The sequence below is a fragment of the Atractosteus spatula genome, chromosome 7 (genome assembly GCF_055471065.1).
Source record: "Atractosteus spatula isolate fAtrSpa1 chromosome 7, fAtrSpa1.hap1, whole genome shotgun sequence".
Classification (NCBI taxonomy): domain Eukaryota; kingdom Metazoa; phylum Chordata; class Actinopteri; order Semionotiformes; family Lepisosteidae; genus Atractosteus; species Atractosteus spatula.
In genome coordinates this window covers 9,759,877-9,785,341 of record NC_142712.1, presented here as the reverse complement: position 1 = coordinate 9,785,341, position 25,465 = coordinate 9,759,877, and the positions used below count along the sequence as shown (strand labels likewise).

At 38.4% G+C, this 25,465-nt stretch overlaps 4 protein-coding genes across 5 annotated transcripts; 1 reads left to right on the top strand and 3 right to left on the bottom strand.

The window, feature by feature from the left end:
- Window positions 1-7,801: 7,801 nt before the first annotated feature.
- Window positions 7,802-8,692, bottom strand: LOC148830393 (odorant receptor 131-2-like). Its single transcript, XM_088922322.1, has one exon. The coding sequence runs from the start codon at window positions 8,681-8,683 to the stop codon at window positions 7,802-7,804; it is 882 nt and encodes a 293-aa protein (XP_088778448.1). The 5' UTR covers window positions 8,684-8,692.
- A 5,821-nt stretch (window positions 8,693-14,513) lies between these two features.
- Window positions 14,514-15,025, top strand: thrsp (thyroid hormone responsive). The gene has a single exon (XM_088922214.1). It carries the CDS (start codon window positions 14,544-14,546, stop codon window positions 14,961-14,963), a length of 420 nt encoding a protein of 139 aa, XP_088778340.1. The 5' UTR covers window positions 14,514-14,543; the 3' UTR covers window positions 14,964-15,025.
- Window positions 15,026-15,779: 754 nt separating this feature from the next.
- Window positions 15,780-17,460, bottom strand: ndufc2 (NADH:ubiquinone oxidoreductase subunit C2). Its single transcript, XM_088920557.1, has 3 exons — window positions 17,162-17,460; window positions 16,685-16,828; window positions 15,780-15,984 (listed from the first exon to the last, which is right to left on the bottom strand). Exons 1-3 carry the CDS (start codon window positions 17,301-17,303, stop codon window positions 15,935-15,937), a joined length of 336 nt encoding a protein of 111 aa, XP_088776683.1. The 5' UTR covers window positions 17,304-17,460; the 3' UTR covers window positions 15,780-15,934.
- Window positions 17,461-17,971: 511 nt separating this feature from the next.
- On the bottom strand, window positions 17,972-25,343 carry alg8 (ALG8 alpha-1,3-glucosyltransferase). Of its 2 annotated transcripts, none has more exons than XM_088921868.1 (13): window positions 25,181-25,343; window positions 24,708-24,786; window positions 24,119-24,312; window positions 23,678-23,787; window positions 22,839-22,906; window positions 22,447-22,573; window positions 21,479-21,582; window positions 20,163-20,283; window positions 19,606-19,745; window positions 19,239-19,378; window positions 19,058-19,155; window positions 18,805-18,877; window positions 17,972-18,477 (listed from the first exon to the last, which is right to left on the bottom strand). In XM_088921868.1, exons 1-13 carry the CDS (start codon window positions 25,267-25,269, stop codon window positions 18,246-18,248), a joined length of 1,575 nt encoding a protein of 524 aa, XP_088777994.1. In that variant the 5' UTR covers window positions 25,270-25,343; the 3' UTR covers window positions 17,972-18,245. The 2 variants fall into 2 exon arrangements, with proteins under 2 accessions (XP_088777994.1, XP_088777995.1); XM_088921869.1 differs by having other exon boundaries at window positions 17,972-18,474.
- Window positions 25,344-25,465: the final 122 nt, after the last annotated feature.

Genomic DNA, 25,465 nt, shown 5'->3' with positions numbered 1-25,465 from the left:
TATTTTCAGAGACTGGTCCAAAGACAGCGTTTTTGTAGTACTCGTCTAATTTGCAAATCGACATTCTCTGAGGAATGATGTTTTGAATATTGCCAAACTGCTGAGAAATCCAATTGAGCCCTTTGAGAGCAAGTTTGTTTTCATTAATTGGGAACCACTAAGAGCGCAATTACATGTCAATCCAAGATACACTGTCTAACCAAATTTTAAATTGCTACAGGAATCGAAATTCTTGTTTCCTAACTTGCTCGTAAGACAAAATGCACAAACTAATTCTTTGATGTGAAATCCATTGAAACCTGTCAACAATAAATGAATCAAGCATGGGAGACAACTTTGGGCTGTAAGATCTCTATGTGCTCTACATATAATATTGTTTGCCCTTTAGTGTCATAACCATTTCAAGGTGTGACCTGAAATTATACATATATAATAATAATAATAATAATATGATGTTATATAGCACTTTTACATATGGCTTCTCATAGTGCTTTACAGAACGATAACAACAACAATGAAAAAATACAACATATGCACAATGAGAATACACAATGGGAGGCCACAGTAGATGGAGGTACTGAATACAGTAGGAGCAGAGGGGTAAAGAACAGAACCAGTTAAGTGAAGGCTCTGCTAAAGAAGGTTTTGAGAAGGTGACTCTCTGATATCCTTGGGGAGAGAGTTCCAGAGTTTTGGGGCATAACAGGAGAAGTCACTGTCACCTATAGAGTAGACGGGCTTGGGGGACTGCTAGGAGACCAGAATTAGAAGAGCAAAGGTTTCAAAGTGGGGAGTAGGATGATAGTAGCTCAGACAGGTACTGAGGTGCCAAGCAATGCAGAGCCTTGTAGGTGGGCATAAGGTGCATATGTGGGTCAAACAAGCCTGAATCAAATATCACCCCCAAGTTTTTCAATTTAGACTGAAGTACAGAACCATCTACAGATAGGGTTACAGGATTGGCTTTACGAAGTTGATGGGGGGTGCCAATAAGCATGACTTCAGTCTTGTCACAGTTAAGATGAAGGAAATTTTGAGTCATCCATGTTTTTATGTCAGAGATGCAATTAGATAGACAGTCACATCGGTGTCAGGTTTGGTATGGATGTATATTTGAGTATCATCAGCATAGAAATGATAGTTGAGGTCATGTGATTTTAAAAGCTGAGCAAGCGGAAACATGTAAATGCTGAAATGTAGGGGTCCCAGTATCGAGCCCTGTGGAAGTATCGACCCAGTAGGGGACCCAGTATCGAGCCCTTCAGGCTGAGACATGGGATATGGTCAGCACTGGCTTGATGGACCCCTAAGGAGCACAAGGGTGCAGCTCTAAGTGGTGGTCATAGACAGGTAGGTGGCACTCTTCCATCTCGACCACATTTTGAAGCCGACGCTCATTATGGGCTTAGAAGACATCATGCTTCAGATAACCCTGGTCCTTTAGTGACAGTTTCCTGCACTTTTTGAAGACAACTGTCCATTAGCATCCTATTAAGAATTAAAAAAATTAAAAAGCCCTTTATATATCTAGGCCTCACTTATTACACCCATGTACTGTATATGGAATTTAACCCCTCACTGATAAATGTCACCCTCTAGTGGAAGGTCCCTTGTTATTGCAGTCCCTCCAAAGACTTGTCTACCACAGACACTTTCAATTTATATCTGTCTTCCGATGGGTATATGAACACAATTGAAAAATTCACCATATTTTTTAGGTATTATGTAATTTTGTTTTACTGAACTGTTCTTTACCAGCCAGATCTTCTGAGTGATATCACTTCTTTATTTCCCGATCACTTGTTCTGTCTTGGGTGGTGCAGTGGTGAGCATTGCTGGCTCACATTGCTGGGGTCCTGGGTTCAGTCTGGACCTGGGGTGCTCTCTGTGTAGAGTTTGCATGTTCTTCTCATGTTCATGTGGTTTTCCTCTGGGGGCTCCGATCTCCTCCCACAGTCCCAACACATACTGGTAGATAAAGTAGGGGAGCTGTGTCAGCATGTGTAGGCTGCAGAGGCACAGGTACTGTAAAGGTTTAATCAACGCTAAAAAGGAAAGAAAAGTAACAACATTTCGGCTGTGGAGCCCTTTTCAGGTGTGAAGCCTGAAGAAGGCTCCACAGGTGAAGCCTTGTGTCTCTTTTCTTTTACTACGTAACCTACAAGTATGTTTTTGGATTGTGGGAGAAAATCGGACCACAATCCAGGAAACCTACGCAAACATGAGGGCATTGTGGAGGACGTTTTTGTACAAAGTAAAAAAAAGATTTTTAAGTTGAACTTTTCCTTAACTCTGACTAAAAACATTGTTGAACTTCTTTAACAATAGAAAAAGATGTCAATACTGAAACTCTCAAGTGTTTAATTAATATCCATGAAAGCTTAGTGAAGACTTCATTTATTATTAATATGGAGTTTAATTAAGATGTTTTGTTGTGGATGAAATAGGTCCCCCTGCTCGAATGTGTGAAGCGCTGGGGGATAATACTGAGTATCCTTATAGAGACACAGAGAATCATAATATGTTTTTCACTGTGTTGTTGCTGTTTTGCAAGTGGACAGGCTTTAGCATGATGTAATCAAATAGGATTCTCTTTACTGAACTTTGTGGAATATGTTGTGTTGTAGGACAAAAAATCACACAATGTGTTATTTGTTAAGAGCAAACATTACAATCTGTTACATAACAACGACCTACAGGGTAGAGTTTGGTATCTCTGGGAACTGAGAGAGGAGCTGCAGGACTCCAGGGCCTGTTGGTCCAGGCCAGCTTTAGTGTTCACTTCTCAGACAGCAGGACAGAGAAAGGCTGTGTGAGTCCTCTAACTCTGTAAACATCCCACTAACTCCTCTGCTACTTTCACTAAGAATAAGAACACCCAAGTATTAAACATATTGAAAGGTTTATTGAGCGTTTTAGTCACAGTAAATCTGGCACAACCCACTTGGCTGAGGTCAAGGCCACAAGATGAGGAGGCTGGGATTCCCAAGCAGAGTGAGGAGTGACCAACAGGCAGCTGCAAAGGTGGAGAAGGTATACAGCAGGGATGGAGGGAGAGAAGGGCAATATGTGTAGTATTTATAATTTTTTTTATGTGAGGAAATGACATCAGGAATTATTACAAATTGAAATATGAAATAAAACTGCAATACTACAAGATCAGTCAATATCAACAGCACTGAGTCAACAAGCAGGGAATGTGCAAACAAGGGGTGTAGATTCTGGTTGTCTGAGAAAACCTCCTTTTTGAACAAAGTGAAAAGCATGAGACAGTTCACACAGAGAAACACCCCCATCAGCAACTGGATAATCCAGGCCCTTAGTCTGCATAGAGATTCACTGGGATTCCCATCAACTTCTTCAGTGTTAGTCTTCTTATCTTGTGTGGTGTTTTGAATAATGTTCTTGACCTACATAAGAAAAACTAGGAAAGATAACAATACATATTTTAGATGGACTAAGAAATACTATATATTTATAGACAGAATTTTTCCTTTTTGCCATGTTGTGTTTCATGTTTTGAAGTAGTACGAATCTCACAGTAAAAAAAATATAAATAAAGTAAAATCCTGGGAAAACTGTTTTCAATACACCTTACAGCAGACAGAGAATAATTTCTAAATGAAAAATACTGACATGAGATGGTAGATTCTTCAGTATTAAGAGGGTATTAAAACAACAAATGTTATTAGTTCAAATACTTTTTGTTGTGGTTTAAATTAATCTCTGTGTATTTTTTCATCATTGCTTTAGTTGCGGACCATCTTGTCCACTACTATGTCCAATTTATTGAGGAATTTTGCCTGGTTTTCGACTTGCTGGGCTGCATAGACAAAAATCAAAACACTGGCTTCTCCAGCTAAAGCAGGAATCCAACTACTCCCACTCTTACACCATCTAGTTCAGGATCAAGACCATAAAGAGCAAATGGGGGCAATGGGCCCTCTATGCTCTGTTGTGGACTGGACAAACAGAAGACTTTAAGGACGAGCTCTCAAAAAGAGATCGACCAGACATTCTGGAAGTTCTTTCTACCCTGGCCATCTGGCTCGATTCCTGTCTGCGTGAGTCAACAGGAACGACAGGGGAGACTACCCTCAGAAACTCCAGTGAGATCCCTCCTGCCAGCCACCCCTGCACCTGCCTCTTCTGACCAAAGCTATGCAGCCCTACCAGGGGGACCCTAGGAAGAACCTATGCAGATAGACAGAACAAGTTGACTGTTTTTAAATGTACCCTACATCAACAAGTTTCTGTACTTCCTGCTGGGAACAGGGCCAGTGGATTAAAACCGTGTCCAGACCAGCTTAGATCTACCTTAGCTCACCAGGCAAGGAGGAGAGCCTACTGAGTGAGGCAGCAACTTCCTCTCACCCCCCTGCAATGTCTTACACTCCCCCTGGAGTTCGACTATCAACTCATTTAACACCTTTCTTGATTCCAGTGCAGCAGGAAACTTCATTGACTTGAAGATAGCCCAAACACTGAAAATTCCCTTACTTCCCTGCGAACAAGCGCTGGTGGTCCTATCTATCTGAAGACAAAGCCCCTGATCCTGACCAGGGCAAAAATCTTTATGAAGAAAATGTTCTGGCTTCATGGATTCCCATCGACCATCGTCTCAAACTGAAGTTCCCAATTTATATCCTGATTTTGGAAGGCTTTCTGCTGGAGTCAACCTCGCGTCACGATACCACCCAGAGTTAAATGGCCAAACCAAGTGAGTGAACCAAGACCTTGAATCCTACCTTCACTACTACATGTCCACCTTACTGCCCTGGGCTGAGCTCTCCCATCATCAGCTAACAACTTGCCTTGATTTCAACTCCTCCAGGACCTCCAGTTCCAAATAGTTCTGGAGAGCTCACACCCCCTAGCAATCTGGACTCCTGTCAGGTGCAATTGAGTTTCCAGTACCCAGTCCATTGTCAGGGAAGAGGACCAGAAGAAAGAACTTGGATCCCGGCTCAGGAACTGAATGACCCTCAGCTGATAGGGCTTTCCATTCACGCCATCCGAGCTGGCCATGAGCAGCCCATTAAAGAGCGGGGGGCACTCCCTGAGCCCAGTCATGCCTGGGCTGGGAGCAGCTTGAAGCCTGTGCTTGCCACTGCAGCATACTCACAAGTGCTTACCCTTCGGCCAAACCTGTGAGAGCGAGATCAGGCTACTCTTATTATTTCGATTGGTTTAAAAGAGATGTATTCACAAGCCTGCTAGTTTACAATGTCATAGGGTTGCAACACATTACCGGGAATTTTGTTACCTCACTGTGAATCATGAACATGGGGCTGCGCGTACCTGGAAATTTTGTTTATTTTGTGATGTAAATTGGAGTTTTTACAAATTACTGTATACGTTTTAACTTTTATGGTGGTTGGAAATGCATCCATCAATGCTGATTCTTTCTAACCCCGAAATTTAAAAATAGCATCGCGGTTCCAATTTTAAGGACGACGCTACAATTATTTCATTCCGCCCCGGGGCATACTGTAGATGGGTACCCAGATTTGCTGGAGGTCATCCTGCACAGACTTGTGTCACATCCATGGGGCAGTGATGTTCTCTGTGCCTGCAAAACGCCATAGAAACATGGCTAACCTCAAGCCAGATGGGCTTCTAGGCCTGAGTACGGATGTCTATTTTACTGTTGGATAACCTAAGCTGTGCTAAGAGGCAAAGCAAATCATTTAACAATACAATTCAGAAAATTGAATATTTGGCCTAACATTGTAGGAACCATTGGTGGTGACTTAATGAGCAGAGTGTGTGATTTGATCATACCTTGAAATCCATTAATAATAATGATAATTAATAATTCCTTACACTTATGTAGCCCTTTTACTGGACATCCTCCTCCACCACCACCAGCAGCTTCCACCTGGATGATGCAACAGCAGCCATAGTGCGCCAGTATGCTCACCACACATCAGCTATCAGTGGGGAGGAGAACAGAGTGATGAAGCCAATTTATAAATGGGGATTATTAGGAAGCCATGATTAGGAAAGGCCAATGGGAAATTTGGCCAGGATGCCGGGGTAAAACCCCTACTTTTTTTAAAGAAACACCCTGGGGTTTTTAATGACCACAGAGAGTCAAGACCTTGGTTTTACTTGATTGGCGCCTTTTTACAGTATAGTGTCCCCGTCACTATACCATAGCATTAGGACCTACACAGACCGCAGGGTGAGCACCCCCTGCTGGCCCCACTAACACCTCTTCCAGCAGCAACCTTAATTTTTCCCAGGAGGTCTCCCATCCAGGTACTGACCAGGCTCACACCTACTGAGTTTCAGTGGGTTGCAGGGTGAGATGGCTGCTGGCTAATTGATATGAGTGCTATTACATAGCAGTGATCTAATGTGATTGCAATATAAATTATACTTAACATTATAGTTTAAAAATAAAAACATTCATAAGGATCTCTGGAGGATCTAATTAACTTTTTTTAAACGAGCTTTTAAGTATATAGCTCAATATGTAATTTTTCTCATTTGGTTTGTTAACCTGTAGTAATGATCGAATATACAATAAGTGGATCTTTATTTTGAATTTTGTCTGTAGACCCATTATAAAACATACTGTATGCCACTATTAAGTAGCCCAGCCTGATCTGTAACATCTGTGAGTCTTAATTTAATTATGTGAGCACCAAACAAAAAAAAGTTATTGAGAAACGAGACAAATTACAAAATTTTCAACAGTAATTTAACTATTTGTAATGTCATTTGCAGACGGCTCACAGATCAATGTGCATTTTATTTTGAAATTGCCAAGGGTATCAGTCTACAAGCCTCAAATATCTCATCACTGTCGCATGGTTACTTAATATAGTATTTGATGGATTAGAAAACAGGTGGCCAGACATCGAGTGTTTGATTAAACGTGATCTTAATTGTCTGAGAAGGAGATGGTTGATCAAGGGCACTCTGTACTGTGAGTAAAGGCGATGATACAGAGCAGCTGACACAATGCTGTGTCTCTGGGGAAAGAGAGAGGCAGAGAGGGGTCTGTGGGCACAGAGCTGCTTTAGTGCTCACTTGTCAGGCAGCTGTACAGAGAAGGGCTGTGAACTATACTGTAAGAAGGAGATCGAGATTACTTTTACCAATACCATTTTAAAAAAGAACTCAAACTGCCACTTTTCCAAAAAAATAATTTTTGTGTAATTATCCAGGTGCCAACAATGTACAAAAATGTTGAAAAGTGAATTTAAATATACATATATCTTATAAAGTGTGTATTCATTCATGTATTCAGAATTCAAATTCCGGAATAAGAGCAAACATCATTACACTAAAAATCTAGCAATGATTTATAAAAATATTATTTTTAAGCAGTCTAAACTGCTTTACAGTCATTTTATTCTTGTAATGTCTAAAGTTAATTGCTTGGAAAAAATAACTTCTGCACATTTTTCATTGTATTCTCTAATATGTAAATAATATGTGCCTGGTCATAGTTGTACAGTATTCCACATGAAATATTTTTGTCTCTAAAGATATTTTAACATAAGACATATGAGAATGGTTTTAACAAATTAATTTTAAAACATTTTTGCCCCTCTAAAAAGGATCTTTTTATAAATACTTCTACAAGTTATTACTTGTGTTTATAACAAATGTAATTTCTAATACAAGATGCACACACACATTATTATTCATGAACGTTTTGTCATTTTTTATTTTAATCCCAGATATCTTGTTACAGTAGGTTTGATGAGTTACCATGTTTTTCCCAGTTTTCATGAATAATTTGGGAGGATATTAACATTGTAGATGTCTTTATTGTTACAAGCTGCTATATCACCACTAAGGGTGGAGATTGCTTTTTATTTAATCCACAGACAGCATAATATTTTAACACGAGGAAGAATTTCTCATCCCTTAAACCATAAACAAGTGGACTTAGACATCGAGGAGCTAAAATGAATGCAAGGAAATCAAAATATGACAGGTTTAAGAAGACCTCAATGTGTATCTCCATGACTGCCATCTCTATGAAAGGGCAAACCAATTGCATCAAACAGAGCAAGAGCTGAAAGGTGTGCAGAATGATTGTGTTCTGAGCTCTTTTTGTGGAGCTCTTATTATTTCCTGAGGCTGCTGCAGCTGCAGCCATGATGTTTATGTAGGTAAATACAATTATAATAGCTATTACTAGAAAGTAGAATTGGGACAGCGTGGATCTCAGATAGCTTTGCCACTGCTTGCGCAACATCATCTCATATCTGCATATGTTCTTTTCAGTGTAAAAATGGGGGGGTTCAGACGCTAGGAGGACAATGAGATCAATGCAGGGAGGTACAGAGCTGAGGGCCCAAATGATGAGCATGCTAGTTAGTCGTCTTCTGGTCGTGGAAATGTCCACGTGTCTCAGAGGCATACAGATGGCCACATAGCGCTCCAAACACATGGCAGTGAGGGTCAGCGGGGTGCAGTAAGTGAGAATTTCCATAACCATGCACAGCACAATACAGGCTCCTGAAGGCACCAAGACATAAAAGTAGGTGAGAAGCAGAGCTAGATCGGTCAGCATCAACATGATGGAGTCTGCGAACAGCACATGGGCAAACAAAACATAGCGCGTGTCCCTCCGGAAAGCCTCTTTTCTGAAGAAGGTAAAGATCAGGAGACAGTTCACGTACAGGAAGATCCCAACCAGTACCTGCACAGCCGCCATCCTCACACTGAGCTCAGTCACTCTGGGTTTCATTTGCATTTCAGCATTGGAACTGATATTGTTTTGTGTAATATTTTGTGCCATGATTTGTAACCTAGAATAAGAAAAAAATAGCATAGGTTTATTCCAAAGTATTTATATATAATCTGTTGTACTTCAGTTCTCTCCCATGTTTTTACTTTGTAGTTATGAGAATTGCACTTGCAATAATAATATTGAATAATATATAATAATATTCAACTATGAATATGTTTATTCATAGTTTTTTATTCTGTATTCTTAACCAACATGTTTATTAGCTTTTTACAATAAATGTTTCAGTTTCAAATTTTCAGGTACTGTGACTGCAACTTCTAATATCATTTTCTAATTGGAAATATTAAATTAAGAAGCCTGTGAAGTTGACATCCCAGTATTATAACAATATTGTGGAACAGACAAAAACTGGAGTTTAAAGGTTTTAAACTATTAATATTTTAGTTAAAATATTAATAAAATAAGAGAGATCTGTGTATATGAGAAAGTACAGAGTTTTTCAGTGTAATTTGTATAGCCAGTTTTAATAGCCCAAAATTTTCCATTTTGTTTATTTTAAAATGTAATACAACCATATGCACAATTCTTAGATGCATTAGCACAACAGCAGAATTAAGGATGTCTTTACATTTTGCTCCAGTACAGCAGAAGTAATGAAGAGCTACAGTAAAACAACATAACTTTAATTAACCATCAGAAATTAGCATTGTATTCTATATTATTGATTGCTCTTCAAAATTATTAGAGCAGATGTACAAATACAGTATAATAATAGTAATAAAAAAGTAGTTTATTTTTAAACGCTAATTTAAAATGAACGGTAATTTTATTACAAAATGTATTCCATCTTTAAATAATTTGTAGGAAATTCTACACAACATACCATTTTTAACCTGCATTTCATAGTTTCTATAGTTCAGTCTTTTGAATTAAACCAAATCTGAGCAATAATCCGGTAGTATCATAGGAATTCTTTCCTTGAATAAACTCACTTCAAATGGCGGAAACGGGCTTCCATACATCAAAGTGTTTGCTAAAGAACAGATGAACACGGCACTTATATAGATGTAACAGAATTGTAGTACGATTCCACTTGTTATGTTATTTTAATTAATTTAAACTACAACAGTCTCAGGTCTGAGTCAAGACGTTCTCATTCGATAGTTGTTCACAAAGCAGTTCACAAAGAGGGGGAAAAGAAGACCAACATCCTCAACTAGAGGCCTAATTTTAGCATTACACTTTATATCAACGTGAATATTCCCAGTGCGCAGAGGTCACAAAGATCAGCTGGGATTAGGTCATGTTTGCACACAAAGTTCTATGATTTTTTTATACACCTCTTGTTAAGAATACTGATATGTAGTTGCCTCCTGTGCGGGCAGAAATAGCAACACCCATAGTTTTCAATGAATATGAGTATTGTCTAGAATCAAATATCGAATGTGCCTGGCTGACTGTTAGCATTTAATACTGAATAGTTGCATGCTTTACATTTTAGACATCTGATTTCCTTAATTTATATGTACAATTTCTATAGTGAAGTTGATTTAGTTATTATTGCTGTAATTAATGAGAAATTCTCCCTTTGGACCAGATTATTTCAAAACTTTGACATAAATTAGAAAGTAAAAATATACAGTAATTGTAGGTTAGCGCTGAGAAGAAGAAGTATGTATGTATTCCTATCGTGATATGTGGAGACAAATTATGAGACAGTGTTCTCACTAAGACGATGTTTGCCGAGGAAGAGATGACACTTTCCTAAAATAATTACTTTTTATAAAGCAAAACTAAATGTCACCTTACTTTGAATCTAAAATATGCCAAATTACGTTTCCATCCTGTGTGGTGTTTTATTTCAGTGTAGTATAGAACAGTAAGCAGAAATAGTCAGTAGGACATCCACACAAAAACAGGAATACAAACATGTACATGTGAGTTAGGGGGTCACAAAGTCTAGTTCTTTGTGGAAATGCATGCTGTTTAAGGTACTAATACTCTAATACTGAATACTATAATCTTATTCTGGACTCGGCAATAGGCTACTTATGGTATTAACCCTCTTGCAAAATTGACCAATGTTGGGACATCTGTGCTCTCTTACAAGTAAACGTTCACAGGTTAAACTATAGTAAAAAGACCTAACTTTCTTCTTATGTTATTATACAAGCAATACTTTTTACAATTCTATTTGATTTTAGAGAATTAAGAACATTTTTGTTGTTTTAAATGACTCAATTTCTGTTCTTTCTTTCTGGTACAGTATTAAAAAGTTTCACTGCTTTTGAAACTCTTCATGACTTTCTGTAGCATTTCCAAATCCATGTTTTTCAAAATGTTGTCCCTTATTTATCAGTTTTTAAGGATTCCTATACATTTATAATAATAAACTTTATTTTATATAGCGCTTTTAAAGGTGGCTTCCTAAAGTGCTTTACAGAATGACAACAATAAATAAGAAGAATACACAAGATAAAACACAATTACAATATATAGAGGAGACCGTGGATGGTGGTACTAAGAAAAGCAGAGGGGTGAAGAATGGAACCAGTTAAGTAAAGGCTTTTCTAAAGAAGAGGGTTTTGAGTCTGGATTTGAAGGAGTTTAGAGAAGGTGACTCTTGGGGAGAGAGTTCCAGAGCTTGGGGGCATAACAGGAGAAGGCCCTGTCATCCATACAATGTAGATGGGCTTGGGGGACAGTTAAGAGACCAGAATTAGAAGAGCGAAGGTTGCGAGGTGGGGAGTAGGGCGATAATAGTTCAGACAGGTACTGAAGTGTCAAGCAATACAGAGCCTTATAGGTGAACATAAGGATTTTAAAGTCCACATGGAATTTGACAGGAAGCCAGTGCAAGGACTCCAGGATAGGAGTAATGTGATTACTTGCATTAGATCTAGTCAGGATTCTGGCTGCTGAATTTTGGACATACTGCAGTTTGTTCAAAGTAGATTTAGATACCCCAGCGAGTAGAGCATTACAGTAGTCAATTCAAGAGAACACAAACGTTTTGATCAGCTTTTCAGCCACAGTTAGTGATCATATAGGGCGTAGTCTAGCAATATTTTTGAGGTGAAAAAAAGATGTTTTGACAGTATACTGCTATGTGGGTCAAATGTTAAGCCAGAATCCAATATCACCCCAAGGTTTTTCAATTTAGACTGGAGCTCAAGTACAGAACCATCTACAGATAGGGTTACAGGATTGGCTTTACGAAGTTGATGAGGGGTGCCAATAAGCATGACTTCAGTCTTGTCACAGTTAAGATGAAGGAAGTTTTGAGTCATCCATGTTTTTATGTTAGAGATGCAATTAGATAGAATAGAGATGGCCACATCAGTGTCAGGATTGGTATGGATGTATATTTGAGTATCATCAGCGTAGAAATGATAGAAATTAATTATTTTATAAGTTAAAGCTTTGAAGTGTAAGGCAAATGTTAAGTTGAATCATCACAAGTATTTCTTAATGTGTCTCACATTTAATAAAGAAAATTAGATATATTAGATATACATCTAATTCATCTGTTTTTTAAAATAGTTTCAATACTGTAGCTCTCACAGCAGATCACTAGCCCCATCTAGTGGATTTGTAAAGATCTGATTTTAACTTTCTTTTCTTTTGATGTTGTCCTTATTAAAGCAATATACATTTTATGCAATAAGCTATGTCTAGTTGGTCTAAATGTATTAAGTCTCTCCCTTCCTAATTAAATTCTTTTTTTTTGCCAGGAGTGGAATGCTTCTGCCTTCCACTTCAGAAGTTTTTCTGTCTGAGGTAAAAGGTAAAATATGGCTCCAAAAAAACTAAATTAGGCTGGACTTTGTATCAGTTATCTTGTCAGGATAAAGCATAAAAAATATCAAACAAATTAAATGTGTTAATTTAAAAAAATCTCCCAAAAAAACTCTTATCAGTAAAATGAGACACTCCAGCAATGTAAACAGTCTGGTCTAAAATTGAAATATGCAATACAGTGCCCTTTCAGTGCCTGAAATTACAAAACCCTTTTTGGAGTGATGCCATGGGACACAAAAAAAACTTTGTTCAGCTCAGTAAGCTACAGTTGAAACATACTGTATATTTTAACTATGAATACAGTTTAGTGATATCTTTGAACCAAGAATACTACAAATACTGAAAAATAACTAATTCAGATGTTGTCTGAATCCAAGCATAGATTTCAATGTCTTCATTTTATCTGCAACAAGTCTTTGTTAGTGTTAGACATAAAAGTTGTCCAATATTACTTATTTTAGTGAGGCTATCTCTAGAGATAATTAATTTAGATATTGATAAAGAGAAACTTGTACAAGAGAAACCTGCATAACTATATATATTACAGTTGTGAGTAATAATTAGTATTAATTATGTATAGACATAGGCATGTTTCCATAGGTACTGTACTTCATGGTAATGTACAAACTTCAAGCTACAGTACTCTTATTATAGAAACAATCTTTTTGTTCAGAAAGTGAACATCTACACTTTATTTTTTAGGACATAAAGTTATGTACTTAGTTGTGCTTCACATAAAATACATATGCAGGCATCAAGACCTTATTTTCATATTTGTTACTGCATTATTCACATGACTGTTATTAACAAAACTATCAATCTTAACAGTCTAGCTCATTTAAAAAACCATGAGGATTGTTATCAATTTAATTAAATTGGCAAATGTCAGACATCGGCTGCTTATAATCATATACAAAATCCATGTGATAGGAAAATAGGAAATTCTATTTTAAGATTAGGAATAGGAAAGGATATAATAAGAATAAAAAGTAAATAAATTACAACAGTAGATTTACACAGCTAAAAACCTAGATTGCACATATGGGCCATATAATTTTTTTCTATGAGGCTCTTTCACCGTGTCACATTGGGAAGTCTTTCAGGAGTGAGGGGTGTGCTCACATACAATTGGTGATGCTGGAGACAAGCACGATGGCAGCACATTCATTTCATACTGAAAGTGCGCTGGTCAGTAGCTAGATGGGAAGAAGGTTTACTTGTTCTACAGCTGGATGAACTGTACTAACCTCATCCAGTTCAAACCAAGATCCTCCTGTAGGGACTCTGCAATAGGCTGGTTTTACAGTAATATTAACTCACCAGAAAATGTGCTAATGTTGCGATATCTGTGCTCTCTTAAAAAAAATGCATGAAAATAAATAACTAGAATACACTTTTAAAATGTAGTACAAAAGACCCAATATACAAGTAGTATAATTTACTAGATCTTAGAGACGTAATACAATCTTAAGATCATGCTTTTCTACTAGATTTAAAATAAGACTTAACACTGAACTGAACAGAAAACAGTCAAAATGATGACCAGAAATGAACAGATCATTAATACAAAGGAAAGAGATTTGAAATTCAGCTTTGCGATATGTAACAAAGTTACATTGTGAAAAACCGAAAAACCAGTATCTAGGGAATTGTCCCGACGTGTGCTTTCAACCTGCGATTCCTGAAACGTGCCAATGCAGAAATGTGGTTATGTTGCAAGAATCCATCAGCTGATCACTGTCTCCATGTGATGTCAATCATTCCTGATTTGCCGGATGACAGTCGCATGTCTTGTTTCCAAGACAGCAGACAGTACCACCATAATCAAGGATTGGGAAAATCAAACAGATGAAATCTTGCATCATCATGGCATTTGCTTTTCTTAAGCCAGGATACTCATTGCACAACCTGAGGCTGGCTCTTGACCCAGGTCAGTGAGTCCTATAAAGCCCAGAGTTTCTCCCCTTCCATCTCGCACTGCTTTGAGCCTTCCTCGACAGCCACCAGAATAACCGGGGAAACCATGCAGTCTGCCGACTCCAAGCTCACCAAAAGCTGCCTGCTCGTCGCGCTGAATCGCTACAGCTCTGCCGTCCGTAACATGGAGCACACCGTCATGCTGCCCAGCCTCCTGCGGGACGTCCCAGCCGAGGAGCCCGACGGCAACCAGCCTGCTGATGCAGTCTGCAAAGACCTGTACGAGCATTACCTCATGCTGAAGTCCGTCAAGAACACGGTAGAGAGCGGCTTGATGCCTCTCGACGAGCACGCGGGGAAGAGCCAGCCCAGCCTGGGCAGTCCCCCGGAGCACCTCCCAGACACGGACCCCGAGACTCTGTTCCACTACCACCTCACGGGCCTGTTCTCTGTCCTCAGCACCCTCAGCCAGAAGTCTCAGACCCTCACCAGCCGGTACAAGGAAATCATCGGCCTTTCCAACTGAAGCTGCCTAAAAAACTAAAGTCGAGTCAAAGGAAGAACCGAAAACCTCCGTGGTTACTACGCACTAGCAGGCGTTTAGTGCCTCCTCAAGATTCAATCATGTAGTAGGCAATTGTTTACTAACCTGAGCCTTTGCAAAGCACCAGATTTTGTTAAGCAGAATAAAGGTGTTTTTAAAAGATCTTTTTCATGTGCTGATGTGTTTCTGAAACTCATTTTGTGACGTTTGTATAGCAGATTGCATAATCTCATATACCGTTCAGATTCCATTCTTTTTTCTAAAAGCAAATATAAGAGTTTGAAAAGTGTAGTTGGCTCGTTCTGCAAATATGGATGCTATGTATATACACATTGGAAAAAAGGTGAGATTGCTTATGTCATTAAAGCAGCATATGTTGTATCAGATCCTAATGAATATTATGGGCACCACTTCACATAACTCCTATATATAGACAAAAAAAACTTGCTAAATGACTAAGTGCAACTTTCACCAGATGAAATGTATTTTATATGATAAAAACTTCAGTATTTAAGACGTATTTTTACTATAGCATTCAATTCCATTTGTATGCATCAGATAACTAAACAATTCAAATACTATACCACATGTCAATTATTATTTGTATTATTTGTAGCACCAGCTGTTACAATGATTTGGAAATCCACTCTGTAGCTCTTTGAATTCCAAACGAATAACCTATACTGACAGCTAAAAAAATATAAATCTCTGTGAACGTAAATATTAAAAACTAATAATCTCTGAAGCTTTTGCCCATAAAACTCTTTGCATACTAAAAAAAAAACTAACACAAAGCAATTGACAAACAAATGTTTAATTTATCGCTTCTTCAAAGGTTTATACAGATAAGGCCAGCCATTTAACATCTGCGATCCCAGCACGCGTGCCTCAACCCATCTTTCAAATCCATCACGTTCACGGTTTACTCCTGACAGGAAGTTATCAGCAGTGATCTAGCGGATAGGGTGGAAGTCCTCCAGAATTTCAGCAAAAGTCTTTTTCTCTGAAAAGAAAAAGCACATTAAAGAGTCCGTCAATACATTTTAAATTATGTTTACAGCTACTGGCCTGTAAATCTGTACTCTCCCTTTCAATTACATTGTGGCCTTTTCATGCTTAACATTAGCTACCTGTCATTAGTTTGATGTTTATTCCAGGAAGCTGCTTTCACTTGAGCTTTTCATTTAAATAGTTTGGAGGAACTTGTTTATGTACTGACATAACCCTGGCATTATATCCTTAAATTAACTATAAATCTATACAGAGAGGTGGCTCTGTGGCTCAGGATCTGTGCCTGTGGCTAGAAGGTTGCCGGTTTGTATCCCGCGGCCAGGAGAGGAATCCTACTCCGTTGGGCCCCTGAGCAAGGCCCTTAACCCCCAGCTGCTCCAGGGGCGCCGTATAAATGACTGACCCTGTGCTCTTACCCCAAGCTTCTCTCTCCCTGTCTGTGTGTCTCATGGAGAGCAAGCTGGGGTATGCGAAAAGACAAATTCCTAATACAAGAAAGTGATCTTATCTAATACATTAAGAACTGAATATCGAAGCTGACTGTGAACAGAAAATTGAATTATATCTTAATTACTAAAAATATTATGGAAATAAAGAGAAAATAATTTAGAAACATTTGTAAAGGAAAGGTTACTACAGGGAAAGATCATTAAGATATTATTCTCAACTCATGTAGCAAATGATTCAAATACCTTTTGGCTGAAATTCTTCAGGGTGTAATCTGATGTATTCTGCCATGTCTCTGTCCAGTTTAGCGTTTGTATAATTGTCCAATTTGGTTAGGTGATACCCGACAACCCACCCAATGCTTGCTAAAAGAATCTGTCGGTGAACACCTGCAGAATAAAAAAAAAAGTGTGATTTCACACAGACCTTATAATTGAATAAGAACGAAATAAATTTACATACAAACTGAAAACATTCATGCACACTCCAAAACTGAAGAGGGTGACTTTCCAAATCATGCAATTCTTAAAACTTAAGCTTCATATTTTATTACACATACATTTCAGCGTTCGAAAACAAAACGTCAAGGTATTAACGTAACGTAAAGTTGACATCAGTAATTTAATATGAACGGCCCTCTGCTTGTTCTCATCCTTCATTCAACATCCTTCAAATAACATTTACAAAGCTTTCACTTATAGGTTTTAAGAAATACAACTCACCGGCTTTGATGGGTGGCCTGTGGTTCAAAGCATTATGAACTAACGCTGTGCACCAGCCAATAAATCCGAACCAGACCGAGTTTCTGTTCACGATACCCGGCGGAGGCAGACATTTCGCTTCGTCCGGCAGTGTTATCCCCATGTTCACCGTCAGTACGGAGAAAAAAAAATTCTCCGTCTAATTCTCACGGAGAGAGAGAAAAAAAGTATTTTCTCTACCCAGCCACTACACAATTCCTTTCAAATCACCTCCGAGAATATAAAACCAAGGGCAACACACGGAACGGAAATACTAAGTATTTCCCCTCGGAAACATTTCCTGTTCAACATATGTTCCGCGTATTATTTTAGATATTAGTTTTTAATACAATCCATTTAATATGTTTTCTTAAATAACATTTGTAGTTTTTTAAAAACATTACTTTGCGTCACTTTCTGTCTGGCAATGGACACTCTAGATGGACAGTAAGTTTGTTCAGGAAAGGCAGCATATATGATCTGAGTACAAGTATCTAATTTAGCTGGAGTTGGAACTTCATAAAGAAGAAAAAAAGTACTGCTTTTAAATGTTTAATTTAAGAAGGATATACTGTTACAAGGTACATGAATTTCACATTGGAAGTAAAAAGAATATTGATCAATCTGAACCTGTTTTCTTTATGCCTGTCACTGTATCTATCACACTATACCTAACAAGATCCAGTTCTGTATTTGTTATTAATTTGGTGACCATTTCAGAGACGATCTTTAATTTCCACTCAGTAACCTTTGATTATGAGGTGAGACCTGATGTAAATAAAACAAATTCAACATAGAAAACCAAACATTTTATTTTGGCATTACAGAGCATGTATACAGACAAAACACACCATCCCTGAACATACTCCTCATTTTTACCAGATTTGTGAACTGTCATTCTTTAAATTTTGAAACAAATGATCTTTTTGGTCCCCAGTTGTACAAGACACCCATAACTGTCTCTGCTCTTAAAATCGGCATTACGCTGACTTGACTTCATTTGGTAAACGAAGTTCAGATGTAACCTGACAGTCTTGATTAGATCCCTAAGTAACATCTCCATCCTTCACTGATGTTTACTCTTGTCCATCTCTGGCCTGGTGAGCAGTGAGATGTAGAGCCTAATGAAAGAGTAAGTAACTCCCAGTGCACAGTACACAGAAGTCAACAGCAAAGGAATGAAGGGGAGGCTCTGCTTCCACACAGTCATGGGGTAGACAAGCTCACAGAATATCTCCAGGGGCACCAGGCCGGCGAGGTAGGCAGCTTCAATAGAGTTGAGCAAGCAGCCTTCTCTTCTGGGGAGACATAAGGAAAAAAACATCTTTTCCATAAAGTGTGACAGTTAATCAGAAAACCCAGGACTGTTTCTGAATTTTGGTTTCTGTTGTCTGTAATGCATGTCTCAATACCCATGGAGCATAACTGGCCTAAATCATTGAAAATGTTCCACATTTTCTAGCTATTTGTCCAGGTCTCTAGGGATGAACAGGTCCTTAACAACACCCTCTCTCAATACCTCCATCTATGGCCTTCTCAATGCAAATCTCAATATTTTGAAGAATAAAATGGCAAAGGAAGACACACATCCTAATGGAGGCAGTAGAAGACCAGCAGTCACTTACCTGAAAAGCACCTTTAGAGATGTCAAACTGTAAAGCGTGAACATCAACATGAGAAGGATTTTGATGGGTAATTCTGCAAAACAGGAGCGCAACAGTCATCACTACTGGAATGCCGAAAATGAGATTTCAATGTACATTATTGGGGATTGTAATAATAACCCAAGTTTAATCCAAAATAAAAAAGTCAAATTCAGTGGCATTTGTGTGAATGCATTGGCAGGAATAAGAATATGACACAGAGCGTGAGTTATACCTGGAGCAGTGAACAGAAGTGGAAAAAGAGAGAAATGGCCTGTGGTTGCTAGGATCACAAATATTCCAGCATCTCTTCTGCTTTCCACGGCTAAGAAACTGCAATGAAATAAGCAGATAAATGTTGGCATATCTAAATAATGAGGAGGGCACACAGCTTCCATAATTATTCGCCAGATTACCTTAATGGAAGAATGGCCATGAGAATAGCCTTTTCATGAACATGCCACCCAAACATGAAAGATCCCAGTGCAGAAATGATCAGGCATCGCAGGAAGCCTCTGGGTCCTTGAGGGTTACGCCAAATACAGAAGACCGCAGGCTTGAAGGAGAGAAGAGTAAAGGTCAACGTTTGACAAATTCCTGCTGATGTGAGCAATCCAGGTATGACAACTCAGCCTTGGACCGGTTTCAAATATCTCCGTTTTGCATTCCAAGTCTTCTGCTCTCGTTGTTGACACTCTATCCACACACGAATGTGTGAGCTACCTGCTTTGTGTTGTTTCAGAAAGGGGAAAAAAAAGCCGTTTGAGAAGAGGGGTAACTCACAAGGATGGACGAAAGAGTGCACACCAAGGTCACTAAAGGGGTCACAGTTGGAAGGACAGTGTGCTGGAATTCCTGGACCAGCCCCCCTGTCATTGAAGCCTTAGGAAGTCTGTCTACGTCTAACAGCTTTAATCTCACACCTGAAAGCAAAAAACCTTGTTAGATAAGCGAGCGACCGTTTCCCACTTCTTTTTTCTCAGACACCATTACAGTTTCTTCCTTTCTTGGCCACACAACCATGTCTTATTATAATATTCATTTCTTTTTTTTTTTACATTTTATTCCATGGCCACGGGCAAAAGAATCACCCAAAGCTGCAGTGAAAGTTTAACATCTCCCCGGAATCTCCAGTGATGTTTCTGAAGGTCATTTATTTCAAATCAAACTGGGATATAAGCAGCTATAAAAATTATAATTCTCTCTCAAACACATTTCTGAAAACAAAACAAAACATTAAACCATCCTTTTACAGTACACATTTAAATGAATCCATCTGCTTAGAACTCTCCAATGCATATCTTTCTGTAACAATGCAGTTCAGTGAAATAAAGCCGTACCGAGGACTGAGAGAGTTTTGTCCAGCACATTGTACAATGCCCAGAAGTTGGGTGCCCAGTAGGCATGGCACAGTCCTCTCTTGAAGGGAAAGAGCCGAGAAAGCACTTGAGGCAGCTGACCCTTAAAAGAAAAGACAACCTGCTGTTATCAAACCTGACAACAAAAAATAAAATTCCACTATCTTCAACGTGTCAAATTATATCATGTCAACATATTTAGCAGAGTTAGAAATGACATGATCTATAATCTAGCAACATAAGTGAAATAATGCAGCTATAAAAAAGGGTTGTACCACTAATATATGTCTACCACCAATGGTATAAGTAACCAATTACAGGACTTTCAAAGTTGTATCTGCAGCTATAGTATACTCTGTACGCAGTAGAGAGTTACTCTCCATTCTTCCTAAGGTTAAAGGATCCCATCAGTATAGTTTGGATGTAAAACAGTGTGAACACCAGATACTACTGGAAGATGCATTTAGCAAATGTGTTACACATCAGTATCCACGGAAAAGGAAATGAAGTGGATGAAAAAACTTAAAGAAATATGGTAAGAGATTGATGAAACACATAAAACAAAATTTTGAATTTCTTTCTTGGATGATAAAAGAAAATTTTAAAATAAGCTCTCAATAATACAGGGTCACAGTAACATAGCAAACGTATTTCTTAAACAAAATATACACTAAGGAAACCAATTTAACAAGCAATGAGTAATTTAACTAGCAGCTACAGTACACATCTGCTCTAAAAAGAACCTGATCAAGGAGAGTTTTGAACCTCCGAAAATGAAAGGGGGATTATATGTCCAACTTAACTTTAAGAGCAGAAAGAAATTTTTAAAATGTGCCTGGAAAAGACAACTGGAATCAACTAGCCTGTTATTAATAACAAGCTAAACCAAAAAACAACAACAATATATAAAGCACCCTTAGACCCAAAGAAGTCTGTACTTTTTTGCACAAATGTCTCCACCTAGTGTTTAACAACAACAAAAGCACTACAGTAATGAGTCTAAAAAATTGGAGAAATCACTACATTAATTTTTATAGGCAGTGAACTTATTTTTGGGGTATTTTCATGAGAAATCTTTTGAGAGCTAAACCATTCAGAGTTCAAGTAATACTTCTTAAGAAAATATGGAAAATAATCAGTTATCAAAAGAAATCCAAATTAATGCTACATATCTATGTTTTAGACATGATATTTCAAACATTGACACTGATAAATTAAATGTGATTTTCTACAAGTATTAGACACATACACTTAGATTCAAAGCTACTACTACTAATAATAATAATAATAATAATTACCATAGCAATGAATGGACCGAATGACAGAGCGAACACTGAACACACAATTGTTCCCAAAACAGCTAATCGGGCAAAACTTAGGCTTCTCCATTTCACTGATCCATCTATAAAGAGAAATTAAGAACAACAATAAATACGCAATATACAAGAAAATGTATTTTCTGTTAAAAATCCTCTTCATTCTAACTGCACAATTTTATAACTGCTTCTGAAAGCGTGGACACTTGATGACTTTAGACAAGATGGTGTTGACCTGCCCATTATTTTAGCATCTTCCTTCAAGTAATCACTGTTATAATAATAATTGCTTACACTTATATAGCACTCCACTCCACTCAAAGCGCTTTACAGGTAAAGGGGACTCCTCTCCACCACCACCAATGGGCAGCCCCACCTGGATGATGTGACGGCAGCCATAGTGCGCCAGAACGCTCCCCACACATCAGCTATTAGTGGGGAGGAGAGCAGAGTAACGAAGCCAATTTATAGATGGGGATTATTAGGAGGCCATGATTGATAAGGGCGAATGGGAAATTTGGACAGGGTGCCAGGGTTACACCCCTACTCTTTTCCCTACTCTTTTCGAGAAACGCCCTGGGATTTTTAATGACCACAGAGAGTCAGGACCTCAGTTTTACATCTCATCCGAAGGACGGTGTCCGTTTACAGTATAGTGTCCCCATCACTATACTGGGGCATTAGGACCCACATGGACCGCAGGGTGAGCGTCCCCTGCTGGCTCCACCAACACCTCTTCCAGCACCTTCCAAACCTTAGTTTTTCCCAGGAGGTCTCCCATCCAGGTACTGACCAGGCTCACACCTGCTGAGCTTCAGTGGGGCTGCCAGTTGTGAGTTGCAGAGTGATATGGCTGCTGACCATATGTTAACATAACATATGTTATGTTGCTAATGATTCTGAAATGATGTGAACGAGCTTACTTGTAAAGATTCATACAGAAGACTTACTTGGATTGTTTTGTGTGAAGCAGAACGAACGCAATAAGTAGATTCCATACGCAGGTGCAATGTACAGGTAAATGTGCTTGAAGTTCAAAAGCAAAGCAAACAGCAGAGCTCCCTCCAGGTGTCTATTCTGTTAGAAACACAACAATGAAAACAAATTCTGCCCTTCTTTTATTGCGTTTTACTTGGGAAGATATTTCACTGTCACAGACACTAAATGATTTAACATACATTTAGATTACGTCTGAAGTTTGGGCCTGGTGCTGCCAGCACACATCCAAAGACTGTGATCACTGTCACAAAAAGCAGGGCTTAATTCATTAACAATATTTCTAGTTGTATTAACACAAAAGGCATCTAGGAAGAGAACCATATAATGTTTTTTTTCCACATACCTGAAAGTGTCTGGCAACTGAAAGAAGCAGCAAACCGAACAAGAACCCATTATACTGGAAATGAATATCTGGCAGTAAGTTAGGGATTTAACAATAACCACTTATTTAAAAACATATTTGCTTTCAAAACACAAAACCAGTAGAAACGTTATCATTTACCCTGATGTAATTCTTAAGTAAATGATAATCCTTTAGGTCATATCCAAAGTTCAAATGATTGACACCTAAATTATCTAATCAATGGAAACTTTTAATAAATTTGCACACAGAAAAATTGTATCACTGTGTGTTCTGAAATAATGTTGAGGTATGTTAATAAATTAATCGGGGTTAATTGGTCATGGTTAAAAATTGTGCAACCTCATTTAGAACAAATTGTACTATTTGGTCTCCATGTTACAAAAAAAGATTTTGCAGCTCTGAGTTACCTTTAGAGTAGACTGACCAAATACATTCCCATGCTCAAACTTTTATATTGACAGGCTAAAAGAACTGAACTTTTTTAGTCTTGAACAGAGAAGGCTATGAGGGGACCTGATTCAAGTATTGAAAATTCTCAAAGTCACTGACAAAAGCAATCCAAACACAAAACCAGAGGACACAGGTGGAATTTCCAGGAAATGACATTAAAAACTGAGAGACGATGTTTTGCACAAATACACACATAGAGGTGGGAGTCTGGAATAAGCTACCTTGATATAGTGCTGAAGCTGTTACCCTGGGTTACCCTGGCTTCTTTCAAGAAATCCTTGGACACATTAGCTACTAGAACCCAAACCCATCTACAGTATTGATGATGAACATTCCTTGCAGCAGGCTGTTCTAGAACTGAAGGATACGATCAACAACAATGAGGCCGAAATTCCACAGCAGTAGCACTGCCAGGACAAATCCTGGTTTCTCCCACAGATCTCTGGGCCCTTTGATCCCTCTCACACACTGGCACCACCTGTGGAGGGAAAGAAAGCAACTCCAGTTAACTGCCAAAAAGGCACAATTCTTCTGTTTCAAACCATACGATCAACTCAATTTAATTCTCCACTGACCTCTTAACGGTTATTCTCCTAGCAATTTGATTAAACACCTACTCTACATTTCCATGGACGAGTCACAGCATGTGATGGTTATCTTGTACTCATAACAACTATGGTAAAACACAGTCACCCAGGCCTATTCATGTTTATTATATTCTGTAGACCAATGAACACTCTGATCTACGCTCTACACCAAGAAAATACATTCAAAACATATTTAAAATGTGAAAAAGTAAATATACTTACTCCTTCACTGCATAAATGAAGACAATGTCAGTAAAGATGACAGACAGGCGTTGAAAAATAATGGTGGCAGAACTGGCATAATTCAAATTCTGGACAACCAGCATTTCTTTATCGAAAAACTTTGCAATGTGGGAAAGGCCAAATTCAAACCAAGCAAACAACGGAGGATAATCCAAAGTCCATTCTGAAGTGTCCTTGAAGAAGAAAAATAAAACAGGAACAAAGGGTTATCTGGTTAACTTTTTTTTTACTGTCTCTTAATCTCATTTTTTGTATGTAAAAGTAAATGTGTATATTTATAATTGCAATGCAGTGTCATAAATGAATTCACAGATGTTTCCACATAAAGTTAAAAATGCCGTCTATATTTAAGACTGAGCTACACATCAGCGGATGAAATCGTGCAAAGTATTTTGGGATGGTTTGGAATTCAAAGGCAGAATTATATAAAGGCGGGCGATTCTATTTTTTCTTATTGTCCACTGATTAAAGCTGTAACAGGCGCTAATCCCTTCTGAACCTGCGCACGGACTATGGGTGATACATTTCTGAACAATGACAACCAGATCAGTTCAGCAAAAATACTTACTTCATAGTACCATAAGGACAGAGGTAAACTGTGTGTAATAGCAAGCCAGTTTCTGTGAACTTCAAAATCTGTAGAATGGCTGTAAAAATAAACAAATCGTTTAATGCTCCTACAACACATTTGAAACGAAAATGAATGCGATAAGGTTTTTAAAAGCAATTTATTAAGTTTTACATGTAAATCTTCTGGTGTCAGTTCTCGTTGATTCGCTTTCAACCAAAACCTTCGAAACGAATCTACACGTTATTTGTACAGAAGGTTTTAAATATTCAAAATACACGAGCGCTTATGTCTTCTTGGATCATGGGCTGGATTTTGACATGGTCAAGAATGAATGAAGACCACGAATGAGCTGCGTCTTGAGCTATCAAAACATAATCTATCGAAACGGCATGACCAGTATTGTCGTTTCGAAAACTCGACATTCCCGGGTAAGATGAAAAACGCAGCTCACGTAAACCGGTGGAACTTACTAAGTATTAATAAGCAGACCCTTCAAAAGAGAAATCCCCGCTGCTAAAGTCAGAAACCAGCTCCAGCTCTCACCCATGGGCGCCGCCATGACAGTTCCTGAAACAAACTTTGTGTGCAACCGCAAAATAATCCCGGTCGGCGTGATGGCGCCGTCGACGAACTGCGCACCCCATCTCTGAACCCTCCGTGCTTTCGCAAATCCAGAGTGGTTTGTTATTCTGGATATTTAATTAAATAACTGCTAAACCGATTTCGGATTATGGAAATAGTCCTGCCCCCACCAA

What these genes read in the sequence shown, in the direction of transcription:
- LOC148830393 (XM_088922322.1), bottom strand. Translation starts at nt 8,683, where the DNA reads ATGGCGGCTGTGCAGGTACTGGTTGGGATCTTCCTGTACGTGAACTGT.
- thrsp (XM_088922214.1), top strand. Translation starts at nt 14,544, where the DNA reads ATGCAGTCTGCCGACTCCAAGCTCACCAAAAGCTGCCTGCTCGTCGCG.
- ndufc2 (XM_088920557.1), bottom strand. Translation starts at nt 17,303, where the DNA reads ATGGGGATAACACTGCCGGACGAAGCGAAATGTCTGCCTCCGCCGGGT. An exon ending in CAGGCCACCCATCAAAGCCG is followed by an intron (nt 16,829 to 17,161) that starts GTGAGTTGTATT and finishes TTTATTCTGCAG; the next exon opens with GTGTTCACCGACAGATTCTT. An exon ending in TGAAGAATTTCAGCCAAAAG is followed by an intron (nt 15,985 to 16,684) that starts GTATTTGAATCA and finishes TTTTCTTTTCAG; the next exon opens with AGAAAAAGACTTTTGCTGAA.
- alg8 (XM_088921868.1), bottom strand. Translation starts at nt 25,269, where the DNA reads ATGGCGGCGCCCATGGGTGAGAGCTGGAGCTGGTTTCTGACTTTAGCA. An exon ending in GGTCTGCTTATTAATACTTA is followed by an intron (nt 24,787 to 25,180) that starts GTAAGTTCCACC and finishes TTATTTTTACAG; the next exon opens with CCATTCTACAGATTTTGAAG. An exon ending in CTTCACACAAAACAATCCAA is followed by an intron (nt 21,583 to 22,446) that starts GTAAGTCTTCTG and finishes TTCTCTTTATAG; the next exon opens with ATGGATCAGTGAAATGGAGA.